Source organism: Mesitornis unicolor, unplaced genomic scaffold (genome assembly GCF_000695765.1).
Source record: "Mesitornis unicolor isolate BGI_N332 unplaced genomic scaffold, ASM69576v1 scaffold17308, whole genome shotgun sequence".
NCBI lineage: Eukaryota > Metazoa > Chordata > Aves > Mesitornithiformes > Mesitornithidae > Mesitornis > Mesitornis unicolor.
The window spans coordinates 1-14615 of record NW_010204071.1 but is presented as its reverse complement, the minus strand read 5'-3'; the positions used below and the strand labels follow the sequence as shown (position 1 = coordinate 14615).

Below are 14615 nucleotides of genomic sequence, written 5' to 3'. Positions count from 1 at the left end.
GAAAAGGACATTGGCAGGGTGAGGAAGGGTGTCCTTACTTTTGCAGATAGGAATCTTATTACTCCAGGTCCCATCCTTTAGACACTCGATCTGGAAGGAGTCGCTTTCCAGGTCATCCTGTGCCAGCAAAAAGACACCATCAAGGACAAAGCAAGGAAATTAATCTCTTCATAGAAAGTCAATCTCTTTGTGATTTAGTCAAGATATAACCCCTGGAAGAGGACTTTTCTAGCTAAAAAAATGCAATAAAATAATAATGAAAAGCTTGAAGAATTGTCTTGTTGTCAGCAACTCAGTGGCATGCTGAATGCAAAAGAGCTGGAGATGTTTATTCCTGTTCTAGGTGCTGGGATGGGTAAGGAGGCAGCTCTGCATGAAGGATGAGTCTGAGATCAGAGAAATACCCAGCTCCATGTCAGAAGTCCAAGCAAGCTACTGGTTTGGAGGGAAGACAGCCACCCCATGAGTCACCCGTGCTCCCCATGGCTCTCAGCTGCTTCCCAGACAGGGGCTGCCAAAATTCTGGCCCTCCTGACTTGCCAAAGCTGTCCCAAAGTCCCAGTGGACTGCCTGATCTGTGGGGTTTGGTCTCTGTGGGGCTGCCTGGCAGCTCCTGGGGGTTTTTGCTGACTTTTTCTCTGTCAGAGGTGCCAAGTCTGGCATCCCATGAGCTGGCTGGCTCTGGAGGGATGATGAGAGGATGACTTGGGAAGGTGCCATCTCCTCTCCTCCTCTGCATCTTTGAGAATGAATGTTGGTGGCTTTTAGAGGAGGCTTTGTCCTTGTCCCTGAGAAGGGGTTAAGGATGGTGTGTGGGTTACATTCGCTCTCTCAAACAGAGATGCAATGACTTTGGAGGGAAGGATCCCCCCTTTCCTATCCAGGTGCTCAGTGTCATACCATCACCCCATACCTTCAGGACTTTGTATCCAGTGTTGCAGCTGATGACAACCTGGTCTTTGAAGGTGTACTTGGCTTGGGAAGGCTCGATTTTCCCATTGATGGGTGGCTGCAGCAGTGGGCATGGGTTTCCTTGGAATTAAAAGCAAATGAAGCAAACGAAACTGAATGAATGGAGAAAATGGAGCCCTGTCACCCGGCCTCAGTAGCAGGGTCTGAGCATCCCTGCCCTGCTATTCCTGCTAAAGTACACTAACATGCCTCAGCCAGACTCTTCTCCTAGAAGAAGTGGAGGCTCCAGGTCTTTTGCCCAGTCCCAGGCTGTCCCTGGCTTTGGATACTACAAGGCTGGGAGCTAAAAACAGTGGCTTGTGCAATTATCCCACCCAAAACTGTTCTACTTTGCAATGTGGTCTTGTTTCAGGGCCCATCTAGCTTAGGAGAAAAAAAAAGTTCCCTGCAAAGGGAGGGCTTAATTTTAATTTCTCTTTTCTTGTGACTTCTGGAACAGATACTTTCTGAAGACAGGATCATGAACCACCAAACTCATGGTCTCCATCTGCAGGGTTTATCAAGCCCTTCCCATTGCCCAAGCCCAGCAGGAGTTACCAATTGCTGTGTACGACAGCTTCCAGCCCCTATTCTCTCCCGAGTTGTCACTGTGGAAGAGGATCTGCACACTGTTGGTTTGGGTTTCAATGCGTCCTGGGGACTTCTCTCCACAGAAAGGGCCAAACTCCTTATGGCCAGCTTTAATCTGTCAAGGGAAAGAAGAGTGGGTGGCTTGGGGGCAATCTTTGATCCCCAAGAATCTCTTCATCCTGATGGATGGGGCTGCAGTAGGGTCAGTGGGGCTTGAAGACCATGTGCTGGGGGGATGTGAACTGAAAGAGGGTCAGCATAGGCTGAGAAGGACAAAATCAGATGTGGTAAGAGACATGGGCTCAATTGAGCACAGGGCTCCTGCTGGCTTCACCATCCCTGTTTAGACCAGGGCAATTTTGGTCTCATCACCAGAGAAACAACAGGAGAGCAGGACAGGAGGAGCGTGCAGAGCCCAGCTCACCTTGATGTAGTCATACGGACAGGTCACCTCAGGGTGGTCTTCCACATCAAAGCTGTCCTCGAAGCTCAGGGTGATGAAGAAACCCTCCTCCAGCTCAATGCGGTACAGGCAGTCTGAGCTCTTGGGGTAGGGGAGGGGGAAGTCTGCACTGGCGACCACCCCGCTCCGCTGGGTGTAGAGGTTGTCGCTGCACTCCACTGAAACACAGCCATGGCTCGCTCAGGGCCCTGCCAGCCACATCCCAGCCCTGACCACCCTCAGGAGCCCTCCCTGTGGAGTGGGGCCTGCCAGGTGTGTCCATGGACCCCCACATGGGTTCATGCAAGAAGAACCTCACCCGGCCAACCTCCAAATATGCCTGTGGCATGGAAGGTCCTGGGCTGAAAGCTAATCCCAGCCAATCTACATGATGCAGATTCAGAGCAGAGACTAAACCTTTTCATTTCCCTGACTTGAGGGGGTATACAAGGCTTCGCTGAGGAGCATAGCCCATAGGAGAAACCACATCTCCTTCCCACACAAGAGGATTGCACACCTTGGGTGCTCTCCAGTCCCAAGCTATTGGTTTGTAGGGGAAGAGGCACCTTGTCCCTCCTGGCAGCAAGAGAGGGCAGTTTTGCCTGTGTTTCGGTAGGTCTGTTGCCCGCTCAGGGAACCCTCTATGTGACTGTCCCCATGTCCTGGGTGATACCTTTGCAGGTTCTGTTGTCAGAGTGGAGGATGTAGCCGAACCTGCAGGAGCAATAGTACCCGCCAATGTAGTTGTGGCAGTAGTGGTCACACGCCAGCTCCTCGTCGCTCTTCTCCAGGCACTCGTCTACATCTAGGATGGAGGTTAACAAGGAAGGGAGGTCACCCTGCAGCCCCCAACTCATCGCTGCTCATGGGGACATTTGGCGTAGCACTGAGAAATTAGTTGTCCCACATGGTGGGTCATGTGAGCATTCAGAGAGTCCCATATGGACCAAGGCCTCTTTCTAGGATCCACAAGGCTGGCCTAGGATGTGATTCTACCAAATTTGTGCTGCTCCCCTAGCAAGCTGGTCCTGCAGGCTGCTTACCCACGGCGGTGTAATGAGCATCAAAGCCAGTGAAGCGTTCCTCGTTGGAGAAGTCAGACCTGAACGTGAGCCCCATGTACGGCCCTGGGGACAGGATCACTTGCTGGCCAGGAGCCTGCTCTGTGTCTGTCGTTTCCCGGCCGCAGAAGGTTGCCAGCTCCTGCTCCTCAGCTTCGATCTGTGAGCAGAAAGAACGGGTGAGAAGTCACAGGGCTTGGGACTTGAGCCCGCTGAGCGCTTGGAAAGCACAGGAGTTTGACATGTCCCTGCGGTGCTCCCCAGTGTTGGTCACCTCCGAGTTTTCTCTGTGTAGGCCTTGACCCTGTGTTGCCTTGGTCCTTCCCAAGGCATCTTTGAAAAAAGCAATTTCCAGCCATTCTCACTGCATCCAGCGTGACTTCTGCAGCCGAGTGTGACCCTCAGAGCATGGCAGATCTGACTCCCACCACTCCAGCTCTCAGACATGCTGTTAATGCAGTGAAGCAATTACAGGGTTTCTGCAAAATGAACACAGGGACTTGGGTCTGCCTGCTACTGCCTGTGGTCACAGATGCTGAGAGCAGATACTGGGATGCAGGGCAGAGCTGGGGGATGTGAGGAGAGGATGCAAGGAAGGAGCCTGTCTGGGAGGTGTAGTGAGGACGTGGGCAGGTGGCACAGAAGAAAGGGTGTGAAAATCAGCCCTGGGCCGTGTCATTTCCACTGTTGCACCTGAGATCCTCTCCCTCGCATCCTCCCTCAGCCCAAAAACTGATCTGGGCTGCAGCATCTGTGTGAGGACTGTGCTGCCGGGAGGGCCCTGGGACCCCAGAGGAGCCCCTGCCCATTTGGTTTGCATCGGCTCAAAGCAGCAGATGTAATTCAAATGCTGTTTCTGTCCCCTGGGCTGTCTCGGACAAGCTCAGTCCTGTCCCTGCCACCCAGGGTCCCTGCCAGGCCCAGACCTGCAGTGCCAGGTGCTGTTTGGACTCAGAGCAATGTGTCGTGGCCCAGAGGGCTCCAGAAGGGGACCAAAGGGCCAGCGTGCCCTGCCATCATTTCAGCCTGCTCACTACCTCCACGCACATCCCTTTAAAGCACAGCCATGCCCATGCCTTGAAGCACTCTAATCCTTGCGGAAAACCCTCTGTTTTTCCCTGGAAACCCCTTCCCTTCCTTTTTTTCCTTGTCATTTTCCCCAGGATTGTTTCAGCATTGACCCCATCTCCTTCTCCCACCCCCAGTTTCTGTCTCCTCCACAGCCTCTCCCAGCTCATTCCCAGCACCCTGCCTGCTTTTCCCCCAGGAGATTTGAATATGAATAAACTTCTCTGCTGAGGAATGTGATGAACACCACCATGCCAGCCTGTTGCTGCTCATGCCAAGCTATTGAGGCCGAGATGAACCGTGCAGCCCCCCAGCCCATGTCTGGGGAAAAAAAAGCCACCAGCTCAGGGACCCATGGGGTCCCAAAGAGGTTGCAATGACATTCCCATAGCTTCGGTGGGGTAAGACCCTCCTCTGGCTGCATGCCCCTCTCTTGGAGACCCTCGGGATGTGCTGGCGAGGAAGGGGCTGGGACTGAAAGGGAAATTTCCCAGGGCTGAACAAGCAGGCGGAAACTCGCTCACACCAGGGAAAGCCAATGTGGAAATGGCAACTCAGCAGGCCTTGACATTGCCTCCAGATATTTTCCATGCTCTCATACAAGCTGGAGCTGGCCAGAAAAGAGAGAGACTTTCTGATGACAATTTTTGTGAATTTGGAGAAGAAACACGTACCCCGCATTGGGACAAAAAAAAACCAATTGAAATTTTTTTTTCGGTGAAACAGCATTCTGAAAAAAAAAAGGAAAACAAGTAATTTGGGATCCATCTGGTTTCAATCCCTTTGAAATACATTGTGGTGCTTTAGAATCTCTTTTAAAGCTGAAATAAAGATTGTTTTGAAATGAAATAATGTTTCAAACTGAAAAATAGGAGTGCCATCACATGAAGGAAGATGGCATTTCGGCCCCAACACACAATCTTGTCTGCAGAAACTGCTTTTTCTTAAGGAAAAGCTGTGGGAAGGAGCAATTTCCAGGCAGGCCTGGTTGGGGGCTGGTGGCTGTTACCTCTGCCGTGACACCGGAGCCACTGTGTAAGCTCCCATCCCTCCCCTCCAGCCCCAGCTGATGTGCGACCCACAACATCCCCAAATCCCAGGAAAACCTCCCTGGTGCCTCATGTCTTGGCCTGAGGATGCTCCTGCCATGGGGCCAGCCCCACTGCTGCCCCCAGCATCCCTGGATACAGTCCCAGAGCAGCAGGATGAGGCCCCAGAAAGCTATGCTCTCCTCACCGAAGGTATCCACGGCCCCTTATCTGTGATGGGTCCCATGCCCCCAGCCACAGGGAGCAGAGACAGCTCTCCAGCAGTAAACTAAACAGAGAGGTCATCATCCCTGGTTAATATTTGCTGCTTCTGCTGAGGACTGTATACTTTTTCATAGATCATTTACATCCAGCGAGCAGGCTGGTAATTAAATCCTGGTTGTTTGTTTGGAGTTTCTCCCTCTCGGGTCACGATGTCGACGTTTTCACTAGAGAAGATGTGTCCCTGAGGGAAATATCAATTGCCGCGGAGAAATTCCCTATAAAAATACGCTGAAAGAATCCTCCTTTGAAAAATAAAATATAGCGACACTCTTGAGGCTTCAATTTACCCTTGCCATTGCCTCCCTCCATCTTCACTGCTTCCGTTTGCCTCCTCATTGCCTTGTTAAGATTTCTGCCCCTCTGGATGGAGGCAGACGGGGTCCCCCTTTGGCCGTGGCTCTGTCCCCCTGCATTTCTGGCTAAGAGAAGGGGTGGCCCAAGCTCTGTGGCTGCCCCTCAGCCTTGTATTGATTTCCCCCTATGGGGCAGGAGCTGGGATGCTCTATCTTGGCAGCAAAGAAACCTTGCCCCAAAGAAATATTGGTAGAGATGCAGGAGCAGCGATGCTCCCGAGATGCTTCCTGCGTGGGGTGGGTTAACCAAATGCCCCAAACACCAAAAGGAATTTGGCCTGGTGGTGGTTCAGTGTCTGCTGCTGGAGAGGAGCAGGCAGCAGACAACATGGAAACGCAGCCGCCACCCCCCTGCCTCCAGGAATGCACTAATTGGACTGACGAAGGCCAAGCATACCACTTGTAATATATATAAATGGCTCATTAGGCAGAGAAATCGCAGTGCCGGGCTGAAGACACTGGGAACGTGACATTGGGACAAGATGGTCAGAGGCAGGGAAGGGCATGAGACGGCCCCTGCTGAGCTGCCTTGCAGTTAAGAGTGCACTTAAGAAGGCAACACCCAGATTAATGGGGTTTTTGCAAAATGACTGATCCTGCTGGCTCTTGGAAATGAGGCAAGGATGGGACAGCCCCAGTCAGGAGCAGAAATCTCCATCAAGGTCTGGAGATCCTCTCCCGACCATTACCACTTCATTACCCATACATCCTCTCCCCAATATACATTAAGGGTCCTTTCGTGTGCAAAGGTGCACCTGAATTCCCAGTGGCAGCCAGTTCTGGGTGGGTATTTTAGGGGAGGGCTGCTAACCCATTCCTCCTGGTTCACTTCCTCACTGAGGTACGACTCCCCCTCTCTGCCATCTCTCTTCGCACAATCCTCCCGGCCTGCGAACATTTCTTGGGGAGCCATGCTCCTTTTGTATATATATACACATACGTACGCATATATATGTGTGCATACATATAAATAAACAGCTATTGTTTTAATTAGCCATTGTTTCAGAGCTCTGGAAACTGTTCCTTTCTGAAGACCACCCCGAAGGCGAGAGATCTGCATGGGTTTACAGCTCGGCTTGCCCTGAGCTTGCCACTCAAGATGATTTCCTACACTATGTGACCAAAAGCAAGTTTGATGGAGGGGGAATACATTGAGCACCATCAAACACAGAGATATCACCTGTGGCTTTCTGAGCATGGTCAGTGGGACTGGCAGCATATTACAGAGAATCACCTATAGGTGTTGGGTCTGTAATTATATTCTATAGCCATGCACTGTTGGCCTCTGTCAAAGAGTGGACTGATGCTGTTTTAACATCTTGAGATGATGCAGACAGATGTTGGACACACAGACCCAGGAAGAAAAATGGCCATGGAGTCATTCGCTGCTCTCCTGAAGTTTTTCTAAGCCGGTGATTTAGCAGCATAAAGATTGCACCCTTACTCAGCGGAGTAACCTATGGATCGCCCGTAATCCATCCGTTTTCAGCACTTTTCAAATGTAATTCTGTGGTGGCGGCTCTGCAAGCTGAGTTACAGCCCCGAGCAAATTTATACAGCTGAGATCTAAATCCCTGTGAAAAATACCGCCTTCTTATGGAAATCCAGCGGCAGAGAGAGCTGCGATGCCAAGTTGGCACCATGGCCAAATAACAGGGAGCCTTATGAAAAAGGAAAATGAGCAGGGGGTGAAGGGTGGGAGGAGGGGTAAAGCTTGGAATGAGGAAAGTTTCCAAGAAATCTGCTCCTTGAGCTTATTGAGTTTTTAAAGCAATATATCTCTATATATGTCCCTGGCCCTTGTGCTTGGAGAAGATCCAGGAGAAGCAGAAAGAACTAATCAAACCTCAATGAGAGCTGTTAGTAGCAGAATGAGTGCCAGCACAAAGGGGAAATTAAAGCAGTGAACAACAGGCCCTAGAGGAAAAAAACCACAGACGTTTGCTTTGTTTTCTTAGGGCAAGAATAAAACAATAATTTCAATCAGTGGTAACTAGCAGCAGAGCTAAGCTTTGCGGTTCCAGACCTGGGTGCAACCTCCACCTGCCTCTGTGCCAGGCAATGGGGCAAGGCATACTCAGCATAGAAAGCACCTGCTTGCGACTGCTGGTCTGCTAGAAAGCACAAAAAATGTCTGGATTCAAAGATAGGAAGAACCCAGTTTGTCCTGGGTGCAAAAGAGCCCTGCCTGGAGAGACCTGTGGTGCAAAAGGCAACGATGCTTTGTGGCACCACAGTTTCTGATGGGTTCTTGCCCAGCAATGAAGCAAACTGAGATCTCCTGCATTTTTTTGACAGCTACCCTGAAACATCCATGGCTTGTTAGTGCTGCAGGCATTTGCCAGCAGCACCCTTGAAATTTGTATCTTAGCTGTGAAATGGGTCTGCATTGGGCCCAAGGAAGCCTTTGGGCCCGCAGACCTCAACTCTCAGCCTGGAGCTCAGGTCTAATCTTTCCATTTTAGAATGGTTTTGGTTGGAAAAGACATTTAAGTCCAACCATTTTGATTCCCTGGGGGCTGGACAGGGTGTCCCGAGAGCCTGCAAGCCATGGCCTGGTTGCAAGGTGCACCTCTGGCCATGGTCTGGCAATGGGTGCCCAACTCAGGGGTCCTTCTTGCATGTGGTTGGCATCAGAGTGGCACAGATGGGGGTTTTAGCCACAGGCGTTTCATCAGTCCATGGGTGTGTAAATCCCATTGGGTTCAATGAGAATTAGGTGCCCAAATGCCTGCAGAAATCTGGTCCTCTGTGGGTCAGCTCTGAATCTGGTGTCCCACTCACTGGCTAGTCCAATGGATGTTGTTAGCTTTCCCTGTTGTCCATTGGAATGGCAACTCCTGGGCCTAATAAATGGGATAAACCAGCATGTGCTCAACTTTTCCAGCACTACCCGCTCTCAGCTGCCCAAACAGCTACCCCACCATCTCCCCCGTGATAGCACAGCTCACCTTCACGTAGTCGTATTCGCAGAGGTAGGATGACTCCAAGTCAAAATGCATGAAGTACAGCTTGATTTTGAATCCATCAGGCACGGAGATGTTCCATGTCACCTCTGAGTCGCTGGGATAGGAATCGGGGAAGTTGGGAGACTGGATCTCCCCAAACATGTCTGTGAGCTCGATGGCATCCACCCTGCAGAGCAGCAAGGCCCAAAAGGACCAGGTCAAGGGGTACCTGGAAAACACACACGGGGAGATGAAAGGAAACTCTGGCAATGCCAAAACCTGTCAAGGGCTTGGTCTATTTTCCCTAGTGGGTTGTAAATGGTCACACAGTTGAAACAGCTGGAAGAGGAGGTGCAGGACCATGTCACCATGAGCAAAGCCCCCGATGAGCCCTGGGGAGGTGGTGGTGAGGGTGGGAGCTACACAGAGGTGACAAGGGTGTCACACAGGATGCAGAGGCACATCCACAGCTCCCAGCCAGCTCCAAGCACTGTCAGGAGCTCGGGGTTTCTCTTCCTTTTGGGAGCAGCCGTCAATGGCAACGCATCCTTTAACTAATGGTGCTCTGATGGGCAAATCTTCATTTAATGGAAGAATAAACATAAGGATGCTTAATAAAATAATGACGCGTTCAAAATCAGTGTAATGAAAGTATCATGGCAGTAACTGTTAAGTATCATTATTATTATTATTACTGCTTAGCCTCATCCTGCCAAATTTGGATAATTGACTCTCAATAAACAGCACACGTCTTTGCAGCTGGGCAAGGAGAGACTGAGGCTCCAGCAGTGTAACCCAGCACATTACACTCCACTATTTTCCTTTTTACTTATCTTCTCCTTTTTTTTTATTCTCTTTTTTCCATTATTCTTTTATTTTATTTTCTCCTTTTCTTTTCTTTTCTTTTCTTTTCTTTTCTTTTCTTTTCTTTTCTTTTCTTTTCTTGAGGGAACACACTGCTTATTTAATGTACTTTCCCCCCCTCAACACTATTAATTTCCTCTTTTCTTTTCTTCTCTTTTCTTCTCTTTTCTTTTCTCTTTTCTTTTCTTTTTCTTCCACCCCCCCTTTCTTCTTTTCCTTTCTTATTTTCCTTTTTTCTTTTTCTCTTCAATTCATAAGGTATTATTCACCCCAGACAGATAAGCACACAGAGGCTGAGCTCCTGAGAGACCTTTTGTCATCAGACTCAGCTTTTTAAAAAATCTCAGCCTAAAGAGTTTGTCCCAGTTACCACGGACAGGTAAACCAGCAGCAGTCCAGCTGACCTCGCATCAGCCTCAAGCTCCATTTGAGCATCAAAGTGAACATAAATCAAGTATTTTTCTGTGCAAGGGGAGAAAAACGCCTGTACTGGGGATGTAAGGACAAAAGCCTGTGCCATTGCATGGGACCCAGAAAGAGGAGCAGACCTCAAGCTCTTTACACTTGTTGGAGTGCATAAAGGAAAAAAACATGCAGGAAATTAGAGCCATTAGCGATGAATATTTCCACTTTCTAAAATAGGTACTAAGGTCTGGCAAAGGCTTGTAGGTGTGTATTACAGGCGCTGGAACTACTCACATGTACACGTACACCCGGTTTCAAAATCAGGGCTTGATTTAGGTATGCTAGCAAGGAAATGGAAGCTATGTAAGTGGATTATTTTTTAACTGTCTGTGTTCTTTCAAAACCAGGGCAGTAGATTTGTGGGGCTCATTTGTGTAGTGCCATCACTTTTCCCAGCTCTTGGTTACAAAGCAAAGTTAATGGGAGCTAAGACATTTGGATTGATTTTTCCTTCAAGCACAGTGAGGTTGAACATGCCTTTTTCTGACAGCTTGTCCGAAACCACAAAAATGTGTGAAGGGAAAATCTGTTTCTCCTCTGGTCAGAGTACATGCAAGGGGGCTGGATGCTCAGTTGATGTAAATGGACATCACCTCCTCCACTTGAACGGGGCCATTTGCCGGTGCAACTCCGCTTTCCCTTTAAACGCGGGAGACAAAGCAAGATCAAACTTCTTTCCCATGCCAGGAAATGTCTTGACCTCACATAAAAGTGATAAATGGCCGTAGCGTGCCCAGAAACGTGAAGCCTGTGCATTACGTCCAGTCTCCCTTGCACCTTTCGCCCATGGGCCACGGCAGAGTGGTACACCGGGGCGATGCGCTCGTCACCCTCGGCTCCTACCAGCTCCCATCGGCTCCCATCGGCTCCCATCGGCTCCTATCGGCTTGTTGGGATGCCGGCACGCAAACTGGGCTGCAGCACGAAGCCAAGGCATAAGAAACGCCTCGTCTGTTCGCTCGCAGATGGAGAAACCAAAGCCATGCTCATCAGAGGGAAACCTTCCCCAGCGGGGTGGCTCCCTGCCCGGCCGTGTACCGACACCACGGCATGAGGGACACCGGGGTCAGCCCGTCGCGGCGCTACTCACCTCATTTTGCTGCCGGAAGGGTTTGCCAGTGGGCTCGGAGTGGAGGATGATTGCGGGTTGGTTTTTCCTCCCAAAAGCTCCGCCGCCCGCCTTATCTCCGGCCGGAGATTTGTGAGCGTGTGTGCGCCGATGTGTGTGTGCGTCTGGAGCTGTCTGGCATTTTCCATGCAGGTCACGCCTTCCCCTGCCTGCAACCGCTCCCCACATCCCCACAGGCAGCGGGCAGACCTGTGCTTGCATTGAAGTCGGCCTCATCGCCGTCCCCGTCCCCGCTGCCGCCGTCGCCGCTCCCTCCCCTCCCGCCGCGGGGCCGCCTGTGCGCTCCGGCTACAGCCGCGGTATCTAGCGAAGTTTTTGTCTTCCCTAATCTCCCGAGTTGTGTGTGTGTGTGCGTGCCCATGCACATTGTGTTTTCTCTCCTTCCCCCCACCGCTCCCCCCCTCACAGCCTGCTTTGCCAGATGGCTAAAATTTGCCTCTCAATAGGGTCGGAGGCTCCAGCAAAAACAGAAGGCAAAGAACGTGTGAAAAAACCCCAAAACCTGTGCGGGGATAAATAGCTTTAGTGGCGGTGCTGCAGCTGGGATGGGTGCTCGGGACTGGCTTTTGGTTTCTCTGCTCATTGCTGTGCAGCGTTTGAGATGGGAATCCGGCTTCCAAGAAACCTTTGGGCTGTGACAGTACAAATAAAATTGAGACAGTTTTTGCAGCCTCCTGCAAACTGAGGAATTGTCCAGTGTTTTGTCTCGGGGTGAAAGAGCAGCTTTATATGCAGACTCTGCTCAGGAGCAAGGACTTCAGACACTGAAGTTACAGGTTTTGAGCCTCACTCACTCCTGTTGAGATAACAGGTGAAAATATGGATGCTCCCCACTAAGCCACAGGAGATTCATTTCTCCTCCCTGCACCAGGCACAAACCGACCCAGACCCTCTTGTCTGCACAGTTAAGGGGGAAGAAGATCTATCTGGGCTGCAAACAAGAGAACAGGAAGCCAAAGGATGCAAGTGACTCTCTCGTCCAGAAATGACACCCTTGGAGACATCAAGAGCAAAACTTTAATAGCTGTTTACCAACTTCAGCTTGAGCTAGTTAATGTAAACCCTGCAGACATCCACTGGCAGGCACGACTACATATGGGGCGTGTTAAAAGGCACAGACAAACAAGAGCGGGGCAGAGGCAGGGAACCAGGGATGTGTTGGCATCACTCCTGGATCCCGGCCTCCCTGGCTCACTGATGTCAGGCTGTGGCGCCACCGTTAAAGGGACAACGTTAACTCCAGCCTCTGCAGTGGCTTTGCCCCTCCAGCAATCCTGGAGAAGCTGGGAGGGAAAGGGATAGAGTGAGGAAAATAGGGTTTTGCTCTTTTTTTCCTGTTTTTTGCCTTTGTGCTCTGAGGGGTGGCAGTTCCTTGGCTCCCCGTGCAGAAGCTGCTGCTCTTGTTCCTGTGGGTCTCTGGTTCTGCGCTGGGGAAGAAATGGTACCTAGGAGACACAGTGGAGTAAAACAGAAAAATATGAGTGGAAAAGCACTACAAAAACAGCAGAAAGGCTCTGGGCAAAGGGAGGATCTGTCTGCCATTATCTGTAGCTCTGTTTGGGAAGTTTTCACAGCTCATTACTGTACAGACACGAGCTCTCACTCATCCTAGCACACCCAGGCAAGCTGATCAAGCTAATTAATATGTAAGCAATGTGTCAAATGCAAAGCTTTATTTTTGCAGGCAAGTGTGGTCTTGTTTGAGCCCTGAATACATTGTGATCTATTTTTTCCCTGCCTGTTCTGCAGGGTGGGTCCTTCGTACACTCACTTTTCCATCATGACAGCTTTCTATAGCTTTCTGAAACAGCTCTTCTGATTCAGGGGCAATGTGAATTCAGAAGTGACATTTCCTTTGCCTGCCAATGCCTCTTTCAAGCCAGATCAGAGGGGCAGTCTGTGTTTACACTGCAAGGTTGGACTGGGACATGTGAAGGGCAACAGAAGCTCTGCACTTGGTTTTTGGACCATGTTGCTGGGTGTAGCATGAGCTTAAAGCATCCACATTGGGCTTAAATCATCCACGCTGGGCTTACAGCATCTATGGTGAACCTGTAGATGCCATAAACAGCCCTCTGAGCTGATTTCCCCACCAGACTGCAATATCCTGGGGAGTTTCCTTCCCCTCCTTTGCATCCCAAACCCCTTGGTGTGCAGAACTGTAGCTTCCTGAGGTCTGACTAGCTCAGCAATCAGGGGTTTTGCCGGCCAAATCTGACCTGAGAGAGCACAAGCTCCTAAAGAAGGTTTAGAGGCAGTAGCTGAATGGCTACAACCTCATTTCTGCTGTTCCCAAGGTTCTAAAGCCATCTGCAACCTCAGGCATCCCCATTCCCTCCTGCTCCAAACCCCAGCCCCAACACCTGCAGTGTCTCAGTCCTCTCCTCAATGGCTCAGGTCTCTAAACCAGTCCTATTGGAGCCCTAATTAGCTGCACTGGGTAATTGCACTGTCTCTCTCAGTTACAGCCCTCATCGTGCAGTAACAGGAGTGGGTATGGTGAGTCTTTAATAGAGAGTGTTTTCTTCCCCAAGTGTTGATAGGACACTGGAATTATACTGTGACAGACCAGCAGACACATTTGGACCTGCTTTCTCTCCAATGTTTCCTATACTGGAAGAGGTCATCCCTGGAGTTACTTCTTCATGTCTCTGATACTCACCAAGGAGTAAGCTCAGCAGTGATATCCAAAGCATTTCTTTAATGCTGGGGTCAAATTCTGGAAATAACACCCCTGCACTCAGTGATAAAAAAGCTGTGAGGGATAAATCTGGACCTGCAGGAATAAGACTGTGGGATGAAACCACAGCTGGTGTAAATGATCATACACTGAACACCAGTGTCCTGTAGAGCTGTGACATCTCTCCCACTCTTGTTCACCCTGGTTGCTGGAGGAGACCTCATCCTCCAGATGTGAGCTCTACTCCTGGCATCTCTCCTCCAGCTCAGATGGGCTCCTGGAGCCCCCTCGTGGCTCTTCCCACTGGCAAGGTCCCATCAAAGCCACCCTTGGGGAGCTGCTGCTGGGGCCCACAGCACCCTGCTGGGGAGTCTCTCTGCAGCAAGCCCCACCTTGGGGGTGTCATTGGGGACAGGGTATGAAGGTGACAACAGAGACACTCGGAAGCCTGCAACAGGATGATAGCCCCATTGCAAATTTCTCTCCCTGCTTTGTGAGCTGGGATGAAACAAGTCCTTTGGAGGCTTTGCTGTCCCCTGCCCTTGGAGTCTGTGATGGTCCCAGGTGGCCCAGACCTGGAGGGATGGGGAGGAAAGATGTATGGGCATGGAAAAAGAGGGATGTATGACAACGGGGAAAAGAAGACGCATGGGGACGGGGAAGGGAGGACACACAGAGGTGGGAGGAGGAGGCAAAGGGATACTGCAAAGAGGAGAGGGTTGCAGCTCGGTGGGGATGAGCAGAGCAAGG

At 50.6% G+C, this 14615-nt stretch overlaps 1 protein-coding gene across 1 annotated transcript in view; it reads right to left on the bottom strand.

The window, feature by feature from the left end:
- Positions 1-11353, bottom strand: part of LOC104545739 (mannan-binding lectin serine protease 1-like) — a 20379-nt gene extending 9026 nt beyond the window's left edge. Inside the window, 9 exon segments of the mRNA XM_010190947.1 lie at positions 39-117; positions 914-1032; positions 1510-1657; positions 1967-2163; positions 2658-2789; positions 3028-3205; positions 8731-8956; positions 11147-11212; positions 11214-11353. Of these exon segments, the coding sequence (XP_010189249.1) occupies positions 39-117; positions 914-1032; positions 1510-1657; positions 1967-2163; positions 2658-2789; positions 3028-3205; positions 8731-8956; positions 11147-11212; positions 11214-11353 (1285 nt within the window).
- Between the last annotated feature and the right edge of the window lie 3262 nt (positions 11354-14615).